This window comes from Octopus bimaculoides, chromosome 10 (assembly GCF_046866305.1).
Source record: "Octopus bimaculoides isolate indiv1 chromosome 10, ASM4686630v1, whole genome shotgun sequence".
In the NCBI taxonomy this organism is placed as follows: Eukaryota; Metazoa; Mollusca; class Cephalopoda; order Octopoda; family Octopodidae; genus Octopus; species Octopus bimaculoides.
In genome coordinates this window covers 31719902-31739684 of record NC_142937.1, presented here as the reverse complement: position 1 = coordinate 31739684, position 19783 = coordinate 31719902, and the positions used below count along the sequence as shown (strand labels likewise).

The 19783-nt window shown below is 32.4% G+C and overlaps 2 protein-coding genes across 3 annotated transcripts in view; one reads left to right on the top strand and one right to left on the bottom strand.

The window, feature by feature from the left end:
* LOC106873965 (transmembrane 9 superfamily member 1) overlaps window positions 1-7067 on the top strand; it is a 64492-nt gene extending 57425 nt beyond the window's left edge. Inside the window, exons 13-15 of the mRNA XM_014921513.3 lie at window positions 3111-3273; window positions 4850-5041; window positions 5957-7067. Of these exons, the coding sequence (XP_014776999.2) occupies window positions 3111-3273; window positions 4850-5041; window positions 5957-6158 (557 nt within the window). The 3' untranslated portion in view covers window positions 6159-7067. The remainder of the gene's footprint in view (window positions 1-3110; window positions 3274-4849; window positions 5042-5956) is intronic.
* A 5537-nt stretch (window positions 7068-12604) lies between these two features.
* The window catches only part of LOC106873963 (UDP-N-acetylglucosamine transporter SLC35D4 homolog), a 40842-nt gene continuing 33663 nt past the window's right edge, over window positions 12605-19783 (bottom strand). For both annotated transcript variants that reach the window (XM_089358530.1, XM_089358529.1), the window contains exons 13-16: window positions 19098-19167; window positions 17105-17198; window positions 15231-15295; window positions 12605-12731 (exon numbers count right to left, since the gene is read on the bottom strand). In XM_089358530.1, the coding sequence (XP_089214656.1) occupies window positions 12665-12731; window positions 15231-15295; window positions 17105-17198; window positions 19098-19167 (296 nt within the window). In that variant the 3' untranslated portion in view covers window positions 12605-12664. The remainder of the gene's footprint in view (window positions 12732-15230; window positions 15296-17104; window positions 17199-19097; window positions 19168-19783) is intronic.

The window sequence follows — 19783 nt, the reverse complement described above, 5'->3', positions numbered from 1 at the left end:
ATTGCCTACTTTTATCACCAAGAGAGAAAACATTTGTTGCTAGCAGAGGCAATAGCTCCCTGAACTAACTTTTCCCACCCTTTCCTTATTCTAGCTCCTGTGCTCTCTATCCATAGCACAAATTAGGTAACCCAGCAATCAAACTTTTTACATCTGGAATGCCATCTAAGCATCTTATGGGCTCTTACACATCTAAAGTCACAGTTTTTTATCAAAAGATCCTCTATTCATCATTGTCGTCGTTTAACATCCGCTTTCCATGCTGGCGTGGGTTTGACGGTTTGACTGAGGGCTGGCAAACCAGAAGGCTGTAACAGGTTCCAATCTGAACTGGCAAAGTTTCTACAGCTTGATGCCCTTCCTAACGCCAACCACTTTGAGAATGTAATGGATGCTTTTTTACATGCCACTAGCACAGGAGCCAGTCAGGTAGCTCTGGCAACAACTATGCTCGAATGGTGTTTTTAATGTGCCACTGGCATGGGTGCCAATCAGGTAGTACTGTCATCAGCCATGACAACAATTTCACTTGCCTCAACATGTCTTCGCAAGTGCAGTTTATTGCCCCAATGATTGAAGGGTACTCTTAAATGGGCTGGTTATGCTGCACTAGCATAGGCCATGGTTATGGTCTCAGTTGGCTTGGCAGGTCTTCTCAAGCACAGCACATCTCCAAAGGTCTCGATCACTTGTCATTGCATCAGTGAGGCCCAATGTTTGAATACAGTGCTTCACCACCTCATCCCAGGTCTTCCTGGGTCTACCTCTTCCACAGGTTCCCTCTACTGCTTGGATGTGACACTTTTTTTACACAGCTGTCCTCATCCATTTGCAACACATGACCATATCAGTGCAATCATCTCTCCTGCACACCACATCTGATGCTTCTTAAATCCAACTTTTCTCTCAGGGCACTTACACTCTGTCATGTATGCACACTGACATTACACATCCAGCAGAACATACTGGCTTCATTCCTTGCAAGCTTACGCATGTCCTCAGCAGTCATGGCCCATGTTCCACTGCCATGTAGCATTGCTGTTCGCACACATGCATCATACAGTCTACCTTTTACTCTGAGCGAGAAGCCCTTTGTCACCAGCAGAAGTAGGAACTCTCTGAACTTTGCTCAGGCTATTCTTATTCTAGCAGCTACACTTTCAGAGCATCCACCCCCACTACTGACTTGGTCACCTAGGTAATGGAAGCTATCAACTACTTGTAGTTTTTCCCCCTGGAATGTGACAGAAACTGTTTTCTGCACATTTTCAGTGTTTATTGTTCTTGTACACGCAAAAACTATCTTTCCAGTTAGCCTTCCTTTGATATTACTACACCTTTTATGTATCCATAGCTTACACTGGGTACATCTTATGGAGTTTCTACCTATGCCTTTTCTACAGATCGAGCAGGGCCATCTACCTGAAGGGATTTGTGGTTTCTCTGCCTTCCTGCTTAGTAAGACTTTGGTTTTTGCTAGGTTGACTCTAAGGCCTATTATTAGGCCTCTTCATACTTATTGTATGTTGTGCTTTGGTAAGAGAAATCTCAAAATTTAGGATCTGTTATGTGTTGGAGAGTTTGTTTTTTTTAATATTTTGCAAGGCTTTTTTTTAAATATATTGTAAACAGTATGAATTTTACAGTTCAGTTCCTAGTTGATTTAATATTTATTTCATAGCTGTCATATGTTCTTTTATACACTTGTTTTATTCATTTTGTTTAAGAATTCACCATATATTTCTAGGTTGGGTATCAAGAGACTGAAGTACTATTATTATCTGGGTTCAAAATGCAAATGCTGGATAATTAATTTTATCAAAGATCAGCTAGTAATCGATACACGAATAATTTATCCTAGTATTGAACTTGATATTTTAATCAAAATATTACATATACCTTGAGCATAACTATTATTATAACTATTATTATACATGAAGGATAAAATAAATATATAATGTTTTATTAACTGTTCTAGCAAAATTCTTTCCTTTGTATAGTCATATTTGGCTTTAATTTCATTATATTTCTTCCCAGTTCTTTCAACATTTTTAGTTTGAACTTGAAGTTAAGAAGAACTTAGAAAGGGAAATTACAGTGGGTTAAAATTGATGGATAGAGTTGAGCTGGAAAGGTTGTGAGAAAGAATGATAAGGGGGAAATGGCAAAAGAAATAACATTGAATAACATGAAATATGTTATGTAAAATAAAGATGGAAGAAGGATTTCTAGCAAGGCTGAAACTCTGTATTTTCAGGTAGAAACAAATTTAACTTAGACATGAAAGATAAAACTGACAAAATTTTGTTAGTGAAGCTCATGAATGCATTTTTTTAATTTTTTTAAAAATTTATTTCTCTACTTTAAATTTCTAGACTACATGAACAACTAACCTATTCTGAATAATTACTTCATTTAAAGGGAGGTAACATTGTATCCATTCATATTTGTAATTTCTGTTCTTTATTTTACCTAATATAATTTTTACAAAAGAATGGCAAAGAAAAAACAGAAAAAAAGAAAAGGGGGAGAGAAGAAAGAGAAAAAAAAAACATCAATGCATCAATTGGTCACACACCGCAAGGTTCAACGGAACCTACTGAAGCAAGCCAGCATGCTCGCAGCATTACCACGAGCGATGGTGAGGCTAAGGTGTTTGAAAAGCCAAGCACCCTCATGGGCATCACCTGAGCCTGCAGTGAGGCAAGCTAAGGCATTCATGAGCTTCACAAACAAAATATTTGTATTAAGTTTTAAAACAACTTCATTTTATTATTTTTAACTACATATTAAATAAGATCAGTTGAGAACTATGAGGTATATAGGTTCTAGTTCAGGAAGTAAATTTCATCAATCCACAAAGATAAATAGATGTTTAGAATTAAATATTGTACCCACCACATAGAAATATATTATAAAGTACTCTAAAAGTAAGATTTTGAAGCATATATTTTGTATTTATTACCAGTAATTCATCATTTTATATGAAGTGAAGTTGTTGTACTGATATTATTTGCCACTGAAGTGATATTGAATAATATATATCACTTGAAAGCAAATTTTATATATTTTAATTTTATTTAAACTACTAAATGCATTTCTATTTACAGTGGGATACCCTTTAACTGTTGTTGGTGGCATTTTTGGTAAAAATTGGGCAAATGGTTTTGATGCTCCTTGTCGAACAAAAAATATTGCTCGTGAAATTCCCTCTGCTCCATGGTACAGGTCTGCATTTGCTCATTGCCTTGTGGGAGGATTTCTACCATTCAGGTAATATTTTAAAATATATTTTACTCCAATGAATTGTGATACCAAGGAACATCAATACTTAGTAGACATTGGGATGCGTTCAGAAATATTTATTGATGAAGTATACTAGTCACCATACTGCTATTTTGTTTTTTTAATTGCAACTCGTTTTAATGTACTATAATGTGATAAGCTGTTTTTCAATATCCAATGTGTTTTAGGAGCAAATGTTTTATAATATTAAACTACAAAAATATTTTGCTTTAAGTTGAAATCATTTAATAAAGTTATATGGCTGTTCAGGCCAAAAATACGAATAAAAATTAAAATGAATTTTTTAAAACCAATATTAAACATTACTTTTTAATGATTTCATTTCCAAAGTCAGTTTACAAGTAAGACTAAAATATCAGCTACGATTTGTGATTTATAACTGGATAAAATTTATGGTGATAAATATACCACCATTGAAAAACATCCAAAAAAGCCATCTAATGGCAATGATTTACTCATCCACACACTACAAATTCTACCCTACTGAAGTACTACCTCCTCAACCTGCCTAATCTAATTGCCTCTGCTCTTCAACTAGCTAGTTGCATAGCCCACTTAACCAACCCACCAAACATATTTATCTCTTCCCCTCTTGTCATCAATATGGCATATCCCCTCCATTGGACTCCACATTAACTTTTACTCTCAATCTTTATCAGAATGTCGACCCTCTGGAATTCCTTCCATATCCACATCTTCAGGACGTGGAGATAAGCCATATCTGTCTCACTAGTTTTGAAGAATCTGCAAAATCCAGAACCAACATATATATATATATTTAAAAAATTGGGTACATATTTTATTGCTGACTAGTATAATTTGTACACTTGATATTCACATCAACCAAGCAAAGAAATAAATATATTGATAGTTTCTATTGCAATGCCTTCTAAACACAATGCAAGCCTCCGTTTATGAAAATAAATCTCCTTTTATGGAAATATGATGTACTCAATAGCATTAGTAAAACTTCTTAATTACCTGGTGGTAATTATTAGCAATTCTTAAATAGTAAGGCAGATAGTTTCATGAAATTTATGTATCAATGAAAAAGATTTTACATATAGATCAAAGTTACATTTAATCAAAGCAGGCTTGGACAGATTGTTTATGTTGATGCATCTGATAACACTGAAATATATCTAAGTGTCTCCTTTGCCGACTAAGATCAGATTTTCTTCCTAAGCTTATTCAATTCTTAATTCCTTGAAGTTATCAATTATTACCTCTGTATTTTTGCTTACTGTCACTAATTAGAGGGAAACATCAATTAATTGGGATTGTTTCGCATATATCATTCAGCTTGTGACTCTTTATCAAAATTTATGCCATTGACCTACTTGAGTTATTTCCCCTTAATCATTTTACTTTTCATTATATAACTGCTCTTACCTATTCTATGTCATCAGGACAATATACATCAAAGTATAGAGTAAGTAAATTTGAGTAATATGTAAATACTGTTTAAACACAAAACAATTACATGTATGTCTATATAAAAATTGATTGTATTATAGCTATTATAAATGTGTTTTCTTTGCAGTGCTATTTCTGTTGAGTTGTATTATATATTTGCCACACTTTGGGGACGTGAACAATACACACTCTATGGTATCTTATTTGTTGTTTATGGAATTTTGCTCAGCGTGACAGCTTGCATTTCTGTAGCTCTTACCTACTTCCAATTATCTGCTGAAGACTACAGATGGTGGTGGAGATCAATTTTTAGTGCAGGGTAAGTTTTACTTCATGCTTGAAACATCTCTTTGAAGGTTTATAAATTGATTTGTATTTCAATTTTTGGGAAGTGAACTCAAAAATTGTTTAGGATTTGCAAAAAGTCTGATCTGGAAATGTCAACATTTTCATTTAACATTCTGTATTAGAAGCCAACAAAGAAGGTCTACATGGTTGTTTGATTTGCTAGAAATACTAACCATACTGTCTTAAAAAGAAAGTCAATATAGTCCTCAATATACAAAATAGTCACAGTTGAAATAGGTCTGTTGAATCAAGGCTGACATAGAGCTAGACAATTAGAGAAAAGGCTTTATTCATGTTTATTTAAACTGAATCAGCATTAAAAAAAAATCTGACAATGATGATGACAGTTATCACTTAAGCTCATAACATTATAAAATACCATTTGAAATCTTAAAAATCCTCAAATTTTCAGAACAAAACTAGCATTTCTGTCAACAGTAATTACATTGAGGAGGCGCAATGGCCCAATGGTTAGGGCAGCGGACTCGCGGTCATAGGATCGCGGTTTCGATTCCCAGACCGGGCGTTGTGAGTGTTTATTGAGCGAAAACACCTAAAGCTCCACGAGGCTCTGGCAGAGGATGGTGGCGAACCCTGCTGTACTCTTTCACCACAACTTTCTCTCACTCTTTCTTCCTGTTTCTGTTGTACCTGTATTTCAAAGGGCTAGCCTTGTCACACTGTGTCACGGTGAATATCCCCGAGAACTACGTTAAAGGTACACATGTCTGTGGAGTGCTCAGCCAATTGCACGTTAATTTCACGAGCAGGCTGTTCCTTTGATCGGATCAACTGGAACCCTCGTCGTCGTAAGCGACGGAGTGCCAACAACACAACATATACATGTATATTTCTCTTAATGAATAATAAATTATTTTCTTTTTAGGTCCACAGGCTGCTTTGTATTCCTTTATGCACTTTTCTACTACTTCAAAAGATCAAATATGTCGGGACTTCTTCAAACACTGGAATTCTTTGGTTACACTACTTTGTCATGTTATGTCTTTTTTCTAATGCTTGGAACTGTCTCATTTTTTGCATCTCTAAAGTTTGTACGTTACATTTATGTGAACTTAAAAATGGACTAATTCAGTTTCATTTAATCTTGTTTTTATTTATCATTATCAATTTTAATGATTTTTTTTTCCATATATATTGGGAAACAGTAAAAAGTTAACACTATTATAAGGGTTTTTTTTAATTTCAATTGCAGTTATTATTTTTACTCCTGAAGTAGAAAAATATCCATATTTAATATTTTTCAAAAAAAATTTCCAATGATTGTAAATGAACGTGGCAAAATATTTTTTAAAAATATGTATAAATAAAATTTGGTTATGAAAGAGCAGCATTTAAGCATGCATATTCAAGACCCACAAGATCATTTCATTCAAAATCATCTTTTATTAGAACTTAAGCATTAACTGTTTTTTTGTTTGTTTGGTTTTTGTTTGTTTTTTCTGGTGCACTCAGAAGATTAAATGCTGAGAAAGGTACTTTTTTTTATGAGATTTTATAAAATTCACAGTTGTAGAAGTTTGATGAGAATCTGCTGAAATGGAAACAATTACTTTGTGATAAAGAATCAATGATTCTTTAAAACATACATATACATTTATATTCACTTTGTTTTTGTATATAATAGTATTATATATAATATGATTATATATTATTATATTATAATATATATTATTAGCAATCAAATTCTTTCATTGTACTGTGTACAGCCTGGTCACTGATTACTCTATTAAGGGACAATGTCAGTGAGTAGGTATAGCAAAAGACTTTCATACTTAATTATATATAATATTACAAAATGCAATAAAAATGAATGTATTGATGTATGTATGCTTTACTTACTATCATGGCTGAAGTTTCACCATTTCACAGCACATCAAGACATTACCTTACATACTATGAAATGGTGGCACTTGAGAAGTGACACTGTAATATTCAGCTGTTAATAAACATACATTACATTGTACTCTGCAAACATATATTTGAGTCTTCTTTTGTTTTATGGTTGCTTTAAATTCATGTGTATATATGTGTTTGTGTGTGTGTACACACATATGTATATGAGAAATTTTATATACCAAGTAAGTTACGTGTTTTAAATGTATCTACAGAGAAACTAATTCTTTTGAGTGTGACTTTAGCATAATGAATCAATATGTTTTAACTCTCTAATCCTAAAGTTTGTCCAAATACTCAGTAACGGATTGGTGTAACATATTTTATTTGTTTAGGGTAGTTATATGCCATTTCATATTTTTACTTATATTTTGGTGTGGCTGGGGCTCTGTATTCATATTTTAGCAATCATATTGTTTGTATCACTTCTTACAGCCTTGGAAAATATATAACTATCATAACTTAACACTTCCTTTCATACTTCTATCATAAATCATATATTGTTTTATATATAGTTGTTGAAACTAATTATATTGTTAACCCCTTTTGTTACAAACTTCTTGCTTTAAAGTGGTCTGTTAAAACCTGTTAAAATTTCCTGTTAATTTATATTCCAAACACTAGCTTAATAATGATAAAAGTTGTTTTATTCAGTTCTTTATTATTTTCAAAATTAATTTAAACAAAAAGTGTTGCAACAGAAATATGGTAACAAAAGGGTTAATAACCCCAGTTAGAGTGAATACATCTTATCTGCTAAGATAGAAATGTTTAGGTGTTTATATTTGTAAGCAGCATTTGAAAAAGATAATTGATAAATTTTCACAATTTTTTTTTCATTTAGTATATATGGTCTTTGTCTAAGTAGTGATTTTTTTGTTTGTTTTTGTTTTCTCTCCCTCTCTTTTTCAACTATTAGCTGTCAGTATGATAGAAGATCTATAAAATATCTATCAGCTGCTTATTAAGTTTTACTGAAAATGTCATACCTCAGAAGTTGAATATAATTGAGTATATTCAGATATATTTTCATAGTGTTCACAGAATATTTATAAGCATGTGAAATGTAAGTGAAATAATAACAGAAATATAATTCATGCTAACCTGCTGATGATATGGAAAGGTTTCCATCATTGCAATGGATTCAGAAAAGCTTGCAATAGCTCTGAGCTCCTGCAGTTTCTTCATGGGGCAAAGCATCTCTGGTGTTTAATTTACATGCTAACATAGAATAAACAAACATTGTAATCCAGTGTTACTTGAGTCTACTAAAGATGCCAATATTTGTTGCTATTATTGTTTCTTTGTTTAAATTCAAAAGCAAAGGAGGTTTGTAAAATGCTGATGTGAGATTAGTGACCAAAGTCAGTTATTAAGAACTTCAAAAAAATGTTTAAAATGATATTTTAAACAGTTAAGTGTATTAAAATATGTTTCAATAACTATAATTATTTGATAAATACTTGATCACAGATTTGAAGGGAAAAAAGTACATTTTGTTGAACAACTGAAATCTAGTTTTAACTTTATTGACCTAGGAGGGTGTATGGCAGAATTTATACTGGTAGGATATGAACTTAGAAATATTGCAAAGCATTTAGTGTGATACTATATCATGTTTAACATCATATTCCTTATCTTGTTTAATGCATCTGCATTCTTGTAATTAAAAATAAAGAGTTTACAAAATTTCAACATGCTTTGTTAATCTATTCAACTTTTCAATCTGGAGGTGCAACTGGCATTTGTTAATACAGATTTGATGAAATATGTCACTCTATCCATTTTCTCATGGAAATAACTAAAGAAGAAATCAGTTCATTTTAATACTTACTGTCTTATTTTAGAGCTAGCAAAAGAAAATTGTTAATATTATTGCAACATGTAATTTTACAATATAATTTTATTTATTCCTAAATTTGATGAAAATTTGTAATTAAGATCAGAAACTATAATAGCAATTGCAAGGCAAGTGTTTTGATTTGAGACATATTGAAACTAAAACAATTGTAACATGGAAGACCCACGTTAGCCAATCAGAAACACACAAGACTGTTAACTTCACTTAAACATTTATTGATTGTAATATGGTGTCAAAATTTTCATCATGTGAAACTGTGACTTGACAGTGTTCATGGGTTGGACTGCACCATGTTACAAACAAGAAATGTTTAAGTGAAGTTAAGTCTTTGTTTCTGAATGGTGAACATGTGTCTTACACATATCAATTGTGTAAAAGTAATACTGTATCAAAATAATTTCAGATGTATTGAAATAAATGATAATTATAAAAGTACTTCATAAAACAATGTTGACTTTCTCCATTGAAATTTAGATGGTAAAATGTATAACAATGGACATAGCTAAGTATTGTAATAAAATTTGGGTTCTGATGTCACACAAGAGAATATTATATATAAGATGGTTGCAGAAAATTTAGTTAATTATCTTCATACCATCAATAAATATTGCAATTTCAGGTTCCTAGTCCTTTTGGTCTTTAGTCTTGTACATGTATAAACAGGGTGCTTTTTCTATATTCTGTCATAACTGTATAGCTTGAAAGTTAAAGGGATCACTTCAAAAAATTGCTACCAGAAGTTTTTATAGATACTTTGTATGGTCGATACCAGTGCCACCTAGTATTATTTTATCTCAATGCTGATGATAATGACGTTGATGATGAAATCACATATATTTAAAATAAGAATACCTGGAAAAATATTTTAAACAAAACATCTGCAAAATGAACATAGTCCAAGACTTTGCTGAATGTTCTTTCAAGATTTATTATAAATTGTGCAATGCTATTGTGAATTACTTGAGTCTCCAACTCGAGCACTGCTGGGTAATTTAGTAAGAGTATAACAAAAATATAATCAAACTTACTTCTTTTTATAAACTTTTTATTGATAAACTCTTCACTAGAAAATATACAACTGTTACGTGTCTGGAGTGAAATGTCGCCTGGAATACTGAGACACCAGGAAAGAACAATTCATAATTTGATGTATTCAATGAGTTTATATAACATATGAAAATGACTGAGAAATTTAAAGTTAATGACAATTTTAAATATGCAGAAAAATGGATGATTAAAGTAGTTAGAATTTTAAAATAACAGAAAATAAAATACAAACAAATGAAAAAACAGGCCTGTCAGGATTTTCAGTATAACAATCAAGTTAACAAAAACAGAAATTATACAGATTTCATATTTTACTATATTAATTTACTAAAAGTATAATAGTAATAATAATAGTAATAATCGTTTCTACTCTAAGCACAAGGACTGAAATTGTTGGGGAGGGGCTAGTCATTTACATTGACTCCAGTGTGTCACTGGTACTCATTTCATTGACCTCCGTTTGGAAGTTGATGAGAGGCAAAGCTGAGCTTGGCAGAATCTAGACTCAGACCATGAGGATAGACAAAATGCTGCTAAGTATTTCACCTGGTGCGCTAACGATTCTTCCAGCTCACCACCTGAATAATAATAATAATCTTTACTAATGAAGGCACAAGGCTTGAAATTTGGTGAGAGGAGACTAGTTGATAACATCAATCCCAGTGTCTAATTTATCAACCCTGAAAGAATTTGAACTCAGAACATGAAGATGGACAAAAATGCTACTAAGTATTTTTGCCTGGCATGCTAATGATTCTACCAGCTCACTGCCTTAATAATAATATTGATAATAATAATAATAATCCTTTTTAATATTGGCACAAGGCCTGAAGTTTGGAGGAGGGGGTAGTCAATTACATCAACTAGTACTTATTTTATCGACCCCAAAAGGATGAAAGACAAAAAGCCAACCCCAGCAGAATTTGAACTGAGAATGTAAAGATAGATGAAATGTCACAAAGCATCTGCTAAGAATTCTGCCAGTTTACTGATTTAATAATAATGATAATAATAATACCTAGGAATACTTGAGGCAGATGGAATTAAACACAACAATATGAAAGAAAAGACAAAGAAAGAGTACCTGCAGCAAGCGAGAAAAATATTGGTTTCAAAGCTGAATGCCAGAAACATAATTTCAGCAATAAACTCACACTCAGTTGCAGTTGTTCAGTATGGACCTGAAGGAAATAAAGGAGTTGGACAGGAATACAAGAAAGCTTCTAACGATGCATGGAGCCCATCATTCAAGTGCAAACACTGATTGCCTGAACATGAAGAGAGAAAATGGAAGAAGGGGACTGATACGTGTGGAAGGCTGCATACATATCGAACTCGGGAGCTTACTGAGACCCCTATCCCAAAGGAAGGAAACCTTGCTAGTGGCAGTAAGAAATGAGGGAGTATTGAAAGCAGAGAAAAGGGGGAAATCAAGCAAGAAGTACAAAAAGAACATCAAGAAGTATTACACAAGGGACTACACAATCAATTCCATGTAGCCACACTGAAGTTGCTACAGAACACAGGTGAGGCTGGTTGAAGAAAGGAACACTGAAAAAAAGAGACTGAGAGCACCATACTGGCAGTGCAAGACCAAATTTTGGCCACAAATTGGAGGGTCAACCTTGGGAATGAGCAAGTGTTTCTACTGTGACATATCTGTAATAGAGTGGCTGAAACCATCGCCCATATTCTGAACGAATGCCCTAGACTTTCCCCAAACCATTACAAGTTGTGGTGACATGATGAGGTAGCAAAAGTACTACATTGGAAACTGTGCAAAAAGTGGGGTCTAGAGAGAGGCTAGATGTGGTATGAGCACAAACCACAGTGAGGTTGAAGACCTGCAAAATCCTGTGGGATTTCCCAATCTAAACATATCAAGCACTAGAGCATAACAAGCTGGATCTAGTTGGTGGTGGACAAGGTGCACCATATGTGCTATATAGTTGAAGTTGCATACTCCTTTGACCCACAAATAGTCAAGAAAGAAGGTGGAAAAATAGATATATACAATTCTCCTAAGTACGAAATCTGGCTATGGCAAATGAAGAAGGTGAAGACAGTGTCAATTATTTTTAGGTCTTTGGGGACAGTATCAGAAGGCATCAAGAGGAATATAAAGGAAATCAGAACAGAGTGTCCAGTAGAACTGTTACAAAAGGTTTATCTCCTTGGCACGACCAGAATAAGTAGGATAGTACCAGATAGTTGAAAAGAACAGATAACATCGTACCATAGGCTGCAAGCAGCAAGCCCGCTATGCATGCAAGACTCCAGGAGTTCCAACAAAACCTGAGTTAAAAAGAAATAATAATGATAATAATGATGATGATTAACTTAATGTATACAGTACTCAGGTGCACTACAACTCATTAGAAAAAGATATGCACAAGAAATTAACAATGAATGAGCCATTTAAATATAATTTATATATATATATATATATATATATATATATATATATATATATATATATATATATATATATATATATATATATATATATATATATATATATATATATATATATATATATATATATATATATATATATATATATATATATATATATATATATATATATATATATATATATATATATATATATATATATATATATATATATATATATATATATATATATATATATATATATATATATATATATATATATATATATATATATATATATATATATATATATATATATATATATATCACAATAGCAAAATAATGAATACTTTCTTTAATTCATTTTAGTGTAAAACACTATTCTTCATTTCCTTTCCGTTTGGTAAAATTTCCAAGTAAAGATACTAATTGAACTGCGGCAATCCTGTAGAGAGAAAAGAAACAATAAGCATGATGCTTCAAATTTGTTTCAATTTGTAGCTTCAATAAAATTTTTTAATTTTTAAATAAATTTTTTTTATTATTCACTTCTACTCAATAATGTCACATCTACAAACATCTGCATTTTCACAAACTTTTTCCAACCAGCTCATGCTATAATTAGTGGTAACTTCAGTAGAAATTAAAGCACCGAAGTTCCAGAAGTTATCTGATGCACAACCCATAAACACATCTGTGGGTTATCCTTTATTTTTTACTTGTTTCAGTCATTAGAGTGTGGCCATGCTGGGGCACCACCTTGATGAATTTTAGGCGAATGAATCAGCCCTAGTACTAATTATATCAATCTCCTTTGCTGAACCACTAAGTAATTGAGACATAAACACATCAACACCAGTTGTCAAGTAGTGGTGGGAGACAGACACAGATATTGATGAGTTTCTTTCAGTTTCATCTACCAAATCCGCTCATAAGGTTTTAGTCGGCCAAGGCTAAAGTAGAAGACACTTGCCCAAGGCGCTATGTAGTATGACTGAACCCGGAACCATGTGGATTGGAAGCAAACTTCTACCACACAGCCACACCTGCACTTTTTCTTTGATCTGGACAAAGATCCAAGCATTTTGTGATAATGAAGGAAAAACATGGACAAGGATGAAAATGAAAATGCATAATATTATGGAAATAGGGACTTGGAAGATCTAATGAAATTCGCTAGCAATAAAGACTGTTTTGCTTTATATATTTAGTTCTAAATCAATAATTTTGCAATTGAAAATGCCATTCCCTCCCAACAAAAAGTGTCTGAAAAATCCTACTGTGCCTTATTTACTTAAGGTCAAGCTTCGGACAGGCTGTGAACACCCTACGCCTTACTTACAAGAGTGTTTCTCAAATTACTTTAAAACGATTAGCAACTAAATATTACCAATTGCAAATATAGTTATACACGTGTAGTTATTGTAATAAATTACAAATATAATTGTACTGTACTTAATAGAAAAATTTGTGTTTACTGAAGCTGTGCACTAACAAAAATTGAAAAAATACTGTTAAGTTTTGGCATGCCAATGCTGTATCTGATCGTAGACATTATTTTCCTAAGATAACAATACATTACAGTAGTTCTTTCTTGATATAAATTACCGCTTCGGTAACTTTATATAAAAAAATAATAAAGACACGGGTAATTGTAATAAAGAATAACAAGGGGTGTAAAAAGCCGTTAACATCTAGGAGAAGGCCAGTGGTGATATTTCGTAGTGTTATGTAAGTAGCTTAGCCTATCACGATCGTTTACCAAAAAGTATCAGTCGACATTTTCATAATTCCTGTATATGAAAAATTTATAACCAGAATATGAACGGTCATGTAGTGATAGATAAATTGGTCAAGGGCCGAATGTGAGACAGGGGTTAGCTATATTTTTATTTTCCTGAGAAAACCGAGGTGCATCTTTATGTCCGAAGGTACAGTAATCGAAGATAATCATTATATTAGTTACTTAATGTAAGGGAGACAACAACGTTACTAGAAAGAGAGAGTGAGGGGGGGGGGTATGTCGTACAAGGACAATACAATACAAGAGAGGTATCTGCGATGTTTTCGCGAAACGACTGTTATATTCTGAGAAGTATTTAATTTCGCGGCTTGTGGGTGATAAGACGCACACTATAATCAACAAAGTATATTTTAGAAAAGATGTTTTTGATGATCTATGAACATATCGAAGTTTTGTTTTATAAAAATGATTAATTCAGAGCAAAATACTTGTGCATTAACAAAATTTAGTTTATCACCACAGACAATTTACAGTCATGTCTCTTACCAAGTCATTACATTGATCTTTACTATATGTTGTGAAGATCAATGGTGCACTCTCTAACCTGTTATATTTAGATGGAGAGTACAAGAAAGAGATTTTTCAAAAAGCCAAAATAAGAGAGTCTCCTTATCTCTCTACTTCAATATGAAATGTGTTTCTCATGAATGTCAGAAATAGCTGAAAACTCCATTTGCTGTCATCTACACAAATGCCTCTATTGCTAACTATTTCTGAGTCATTACCAGCTTCATGAAGAACTTCATTTAAGGTGTTAGTTACTGCATTGTTTATCTGACATTTTTTTTCATACCTTGGCTGTCATTCCTACTCTCACTGCTAACCATAATCACTACCATTCACTTATACAGTTCGTCATTTCAGTCATCCTGTTGAGGTTAAGTTCCCAACAATTATAACACTTGCTCCATTCTTCTCACCTAAAACATCTAAATTGCTTGTTGATTGAAACATCCGCCAGTTGTAAGTGCAATATGATGGTGGTAACGTCTTGTTCAAGTTTTTTTTGTTGCTTCCATTTTGTGGACTTGAACATTAACACTCTTCAACAGAGAATTTATGCAATTGTGGCTGTGATCATGATGATAGAGACATTAGTGATTGTGTATTTATAATGTATAGAAAAAAAATACTAATTACCAAATGTTATGTTCAGCTGTCGTATGGAATTCAAATAATAGTAGTGATAGAAAACTTGCCATAATCTACACAGGTAAAGACAACAACAGTTAATTATATAATTATTTAACAATAAACTTTTACTGTTACTCAACACAAAATGAATATATAAACAAATATTTAAATGACACAATAGATTTTAAGAATCAAAATATTATCCATACAGTTCAAAGAATTTACAATTATTTAATCAGAAATTTAGAATAAAACCTGTTTACCACCTAGATATACTGAGATAAGTAGATTAAAGTATCTCATTTAAATCTACAACACAGTTTAGGATTCAACTCATGATCTTAAGATTAGTAATCCAGCAGCTAAAACAGGTGGAAAAACTGAGCAAAATATATTATGTCAGGTAGTAGGTAATTATTGCAAAAGAAGGTATTAACATCACAGAGGTATACTTGCAAAACAAGTGATTTGATCAGAGACTATGTGTTGGAACTAAAATGATTGCAGAATTTTCATCACATGAAATTATGACCTGGTCCCTGACAGCAGTTCGTAGTAATAACAAAACAAAAAAAAATATACAGTTTGATACGCAGCCATATACCAAATAAACATAATCTGGCTCTTGAATGCCTTTGGCAGAGTTTACTCTGTTGCAAACATTGAAACCAGAGGGTTTGAGGATAGCCTGGAAGCTGTGGTTTACTCCTCATTTCCCCACCCCATTAGTTTCAGAGACCCTACATTAATATCAAAGATACTGCTCTTTCTTTTGTGATCTCAATTCAGAGCTTCCTTTCTTAAAACAGAATTTCTGAAGGAAAGATTATTTTAAAATGATAAAGTTTGAGAAGTACCAACATTATTTTCTATAGACAAGATATATTAATTACATGCTTATTAAACAATAAGGGTTATACAGAACACTATATTTTTTTTTCACTTCTTTTCTTCATCAAAGCATAGTAATCTTTACATAAGGACATTTCATCTTGCAAAAGTTATATAGCAACGGAAAACTGCAGAAGAATTAGGTGATAGAAAGTAGAATATTTTTACTATTTTTACAAACAATACATTGAATAATATCTCATTACAGATGTTACTTAAATCTCTGCACAAGAACTGAAGTTTAAAAATAAAATCTTTCATCAGATCACTTCTCAAGAAGAAGTAAAAATGACCAAGTATATTTTAACTTGAAGACAGAATTGAAATCAGTCTATGGTTTTTAGTTACTTCTGGCTTATGAAACATAAATTGACAAACTTGTAGTATCTGCTTCTTGTGGTGTATCCAGAAGAGTGTTTTTCTATAAAAATGCAACTGCTGTTTTCTCTATCAAAATGATACATGTTTGGAATGGCATTATAGTAGGTAAAATGTGTCACACTGATGGTTATCAACTTCAATTTGAAGAGGATGTGGGTGTTAGATTATTACTCTTTTACATAGACAAGTCAGGGGCATCCAGGTCAGAAAGGTAAGGGAAAAAAATAAGCATGGTCAGGAGCACTCGGGTTAAAAGGGTAAAAAAAAAAAAGGTAAGCACAGGTAATAAATTCCTATCATGAAAGGTCAAATTCAGGTCAAAAGGGTAAAACAAAGATAAGTCTGGTCAGAAACACTCAAGTCAAAATGGTAATCAAATGGTATAGTTAGAAGCACTCAGATCAAACGTGTAAAAATAAAAAAAGGTATGCACAGGTAATAAATTCATACCATGAAAGATCACAAAACCTGCTGAGGTCTCAGTAAACAGATCATGTTATTTCACGGCACTGCAGTAGACTTATGCTAAAGTAGCACCAATAAGATTCTATTAATGAAACATGGAAAACATTTCAATAAATTTAAAAGAACAAATTCTGGAAACTTACATGTGTTATTGGAAGCAATCTGTTATAAACCAAAAATTCAGAATTTTCCTGAAGACTTATTCGTAACAAATTCAATATAGTTCCTAAAATTCCACTTAAAAATACGTAGAAATAAAAGTATTAAAAAATTACTTTTAAAGTTTTTTGAATTTTAGTGAATTCTATTTTTAAGAGATTTTATTAAACTAAAGCTAGCTATAAAACCATATAAATTATAATAAACATGATTGTAATAGCTGATCAATAAGTATCCAATCAATAAATATCTAGTCTGTTTCCATAGTAATGTAGTTAAAACACACAGAGTGAAGCCACTTGGCAAAGATTGACCTTGAACTCTGTTGTGTATGTGCACTAAGTTTTAACATTGTAGCTCGCTTCCGCTCTTTACAGCAGTGCTTCAAAAGAAGGTGCATAGTGTGTAATCATCACATTGACCATGACAGAGAAAGTTGTCATGGCGATACCAGCTTAGAGGCCTACGCAAAGTTGTAGAAAGTGTATGGAGAGGAGTGTATGAGCTGCACACAAGTGTACGAGTGGTTCAGACGTTTCCAAGATAGCTGAAAAAATGTCAGTATTGATGAACGTTCTGGGAGACCTGCAACCAGAAGAACTGAGAAAAACATCGCAGATGTGCATGCTGCCGTGAGGGGAAATTGCCAAATCACCATCCTTAAGTTATCAGAAGATGTGCAGATTAAATACAGTTCAGTTCAGTCCATTATCACTGAAGATTTGGGTATGAGATGCATATCTGCCAAGTTTGGTGCCAAAACTGCTTTCAGCTGACCAAAAGGTTGCAGTTGCACAAGATCTTGATTGTGTCAAGAACGATGGAAAGTTTTTGAAAACTTTGCATAGGCCTCTGAGCAGGTATCGCCAAGCTTTTGGCAAAATTTGATATAGATTCTCTGCTAAACTTTCTCTACCATAGTCAATGCAATGATCACATGCTACATACCTTCCTTCCAAGCACTGCTGTAAACATCAGAAGTGAGCTAGAATGTTAAAACGTAGTGCACATGCACAGCAAAGTTCAAGGTCAATCTGTGCCAAGTGACTTCACTCTGTGTGCCTTAGTTTCATTACTATGGCAACAGTCTGAATACTTATTGATCAGACCACATATTTAGATTACAAATATAAGAAAGGGAGCATTTTAATTATGTTTTTTCCATTTTTTTCATGTACAAATTGAATAATCAACTAATTTTGCTTTTTATTTATCTATTTTAATATATATTTTGCAAGTACTCTTGTTTTACAAAAAACATAAGCTCTAGACTTGATAATGCCACAATCTTAGCAAACAAATTTTTTAAATTTTCTCAAGTCTTCACTAAGTGCAGTTGACATTCTTATAGTAAAGAAGAACTGCTGTATATACAGTTTCAATATAAACATAATGCATTTAAATTTTGTCTTGCTTTTGCCAACCATTAAATTTTAGTAATTCAAATAGAATATTGACTGAATCACACACATGCAGACAGACAGATAGATATATAAAGAGAGAGAGATAGAAAGATAGATAGATAGAGAGAGAGAGAGATGTATATATGTATGTATACAACAAACACATGCGCGTGCATGCACACACACACACACACACATACATACACACACACAAACATGAATGGCTTCCACAGTTTCAATCTACCAAATTCCACACACAAGGTATTAGTTTTGATAGAAGATATTTACTAAGTCATAGCACAATGGAATCAAAAGTAGAGCAATGGGATTGCAAATCAGACTTGTTAATCACATATACATGCCTATATTTCTTTTAAATGTTTGTTCATTCAAAGCTTGCAAGGTTCAATCATAGAGTAAATATGTAACAAAAAAAAAAAAACATAAAACTAAGAATTGATTTCTTCAGAAACATTTAGTTCTCCATTACATAGTTTGTAAGGAAATGGGTTTGTAAGGAAACAAACTATAATCAAAACAATATAAAAATGTAATAAAAATATTAAGTACTTACCTTGCAAGGCAACCCATATAAAATTTATATAAATATAAGTGTTTGAAGTTAGCTGCTTCAAAAATATCTCCTGTAAGAAACAGTTGTATATACATTTATCAATATTTTCATCATCACATGTAACAGATGGATCTTTTACTTTCCATACCGTTCTTCTAGTCTTAGTTTGTTTTCTAATAACCCCAATGCTATATATTTAATGATACAACTACAAACAAAATAACCGCCTAACTTTTCAATGATGCATTCATTATCTTTCTCTATGTTTCTCTCTAAACTTTACAGCAGTTGTTAGTTATACCTCTCAGTAATTATAACAAGAAAAATTATCAGGAAATGAATTGTTGCCTGTAAGTAATCCTGATCATTTCAGTACCTCAATAAGATTTTCTAATATCTTGTCCTAAAATAAAAACCAAAGTCTTACAGAAACTCATGGTCTGCATTGAGAACAATCTCTTAATAAAATTTGCAAATTAGGAGAAATTCAAATGACAGGGAGAGACAAGAACAGAGTATTCGATATTCTCACCTTTCTATTACATGTATACATACACTTATCTAAATTTGAATAAGATCAAATGCCTTGGAAAGACAAGAATAGTGTATTCAGTATTTTCAATTTCTCACAGCATAGACTGCTTGTTTAATTTAAGTACCCTGAAATGTGAAGGCACATGGCTCAG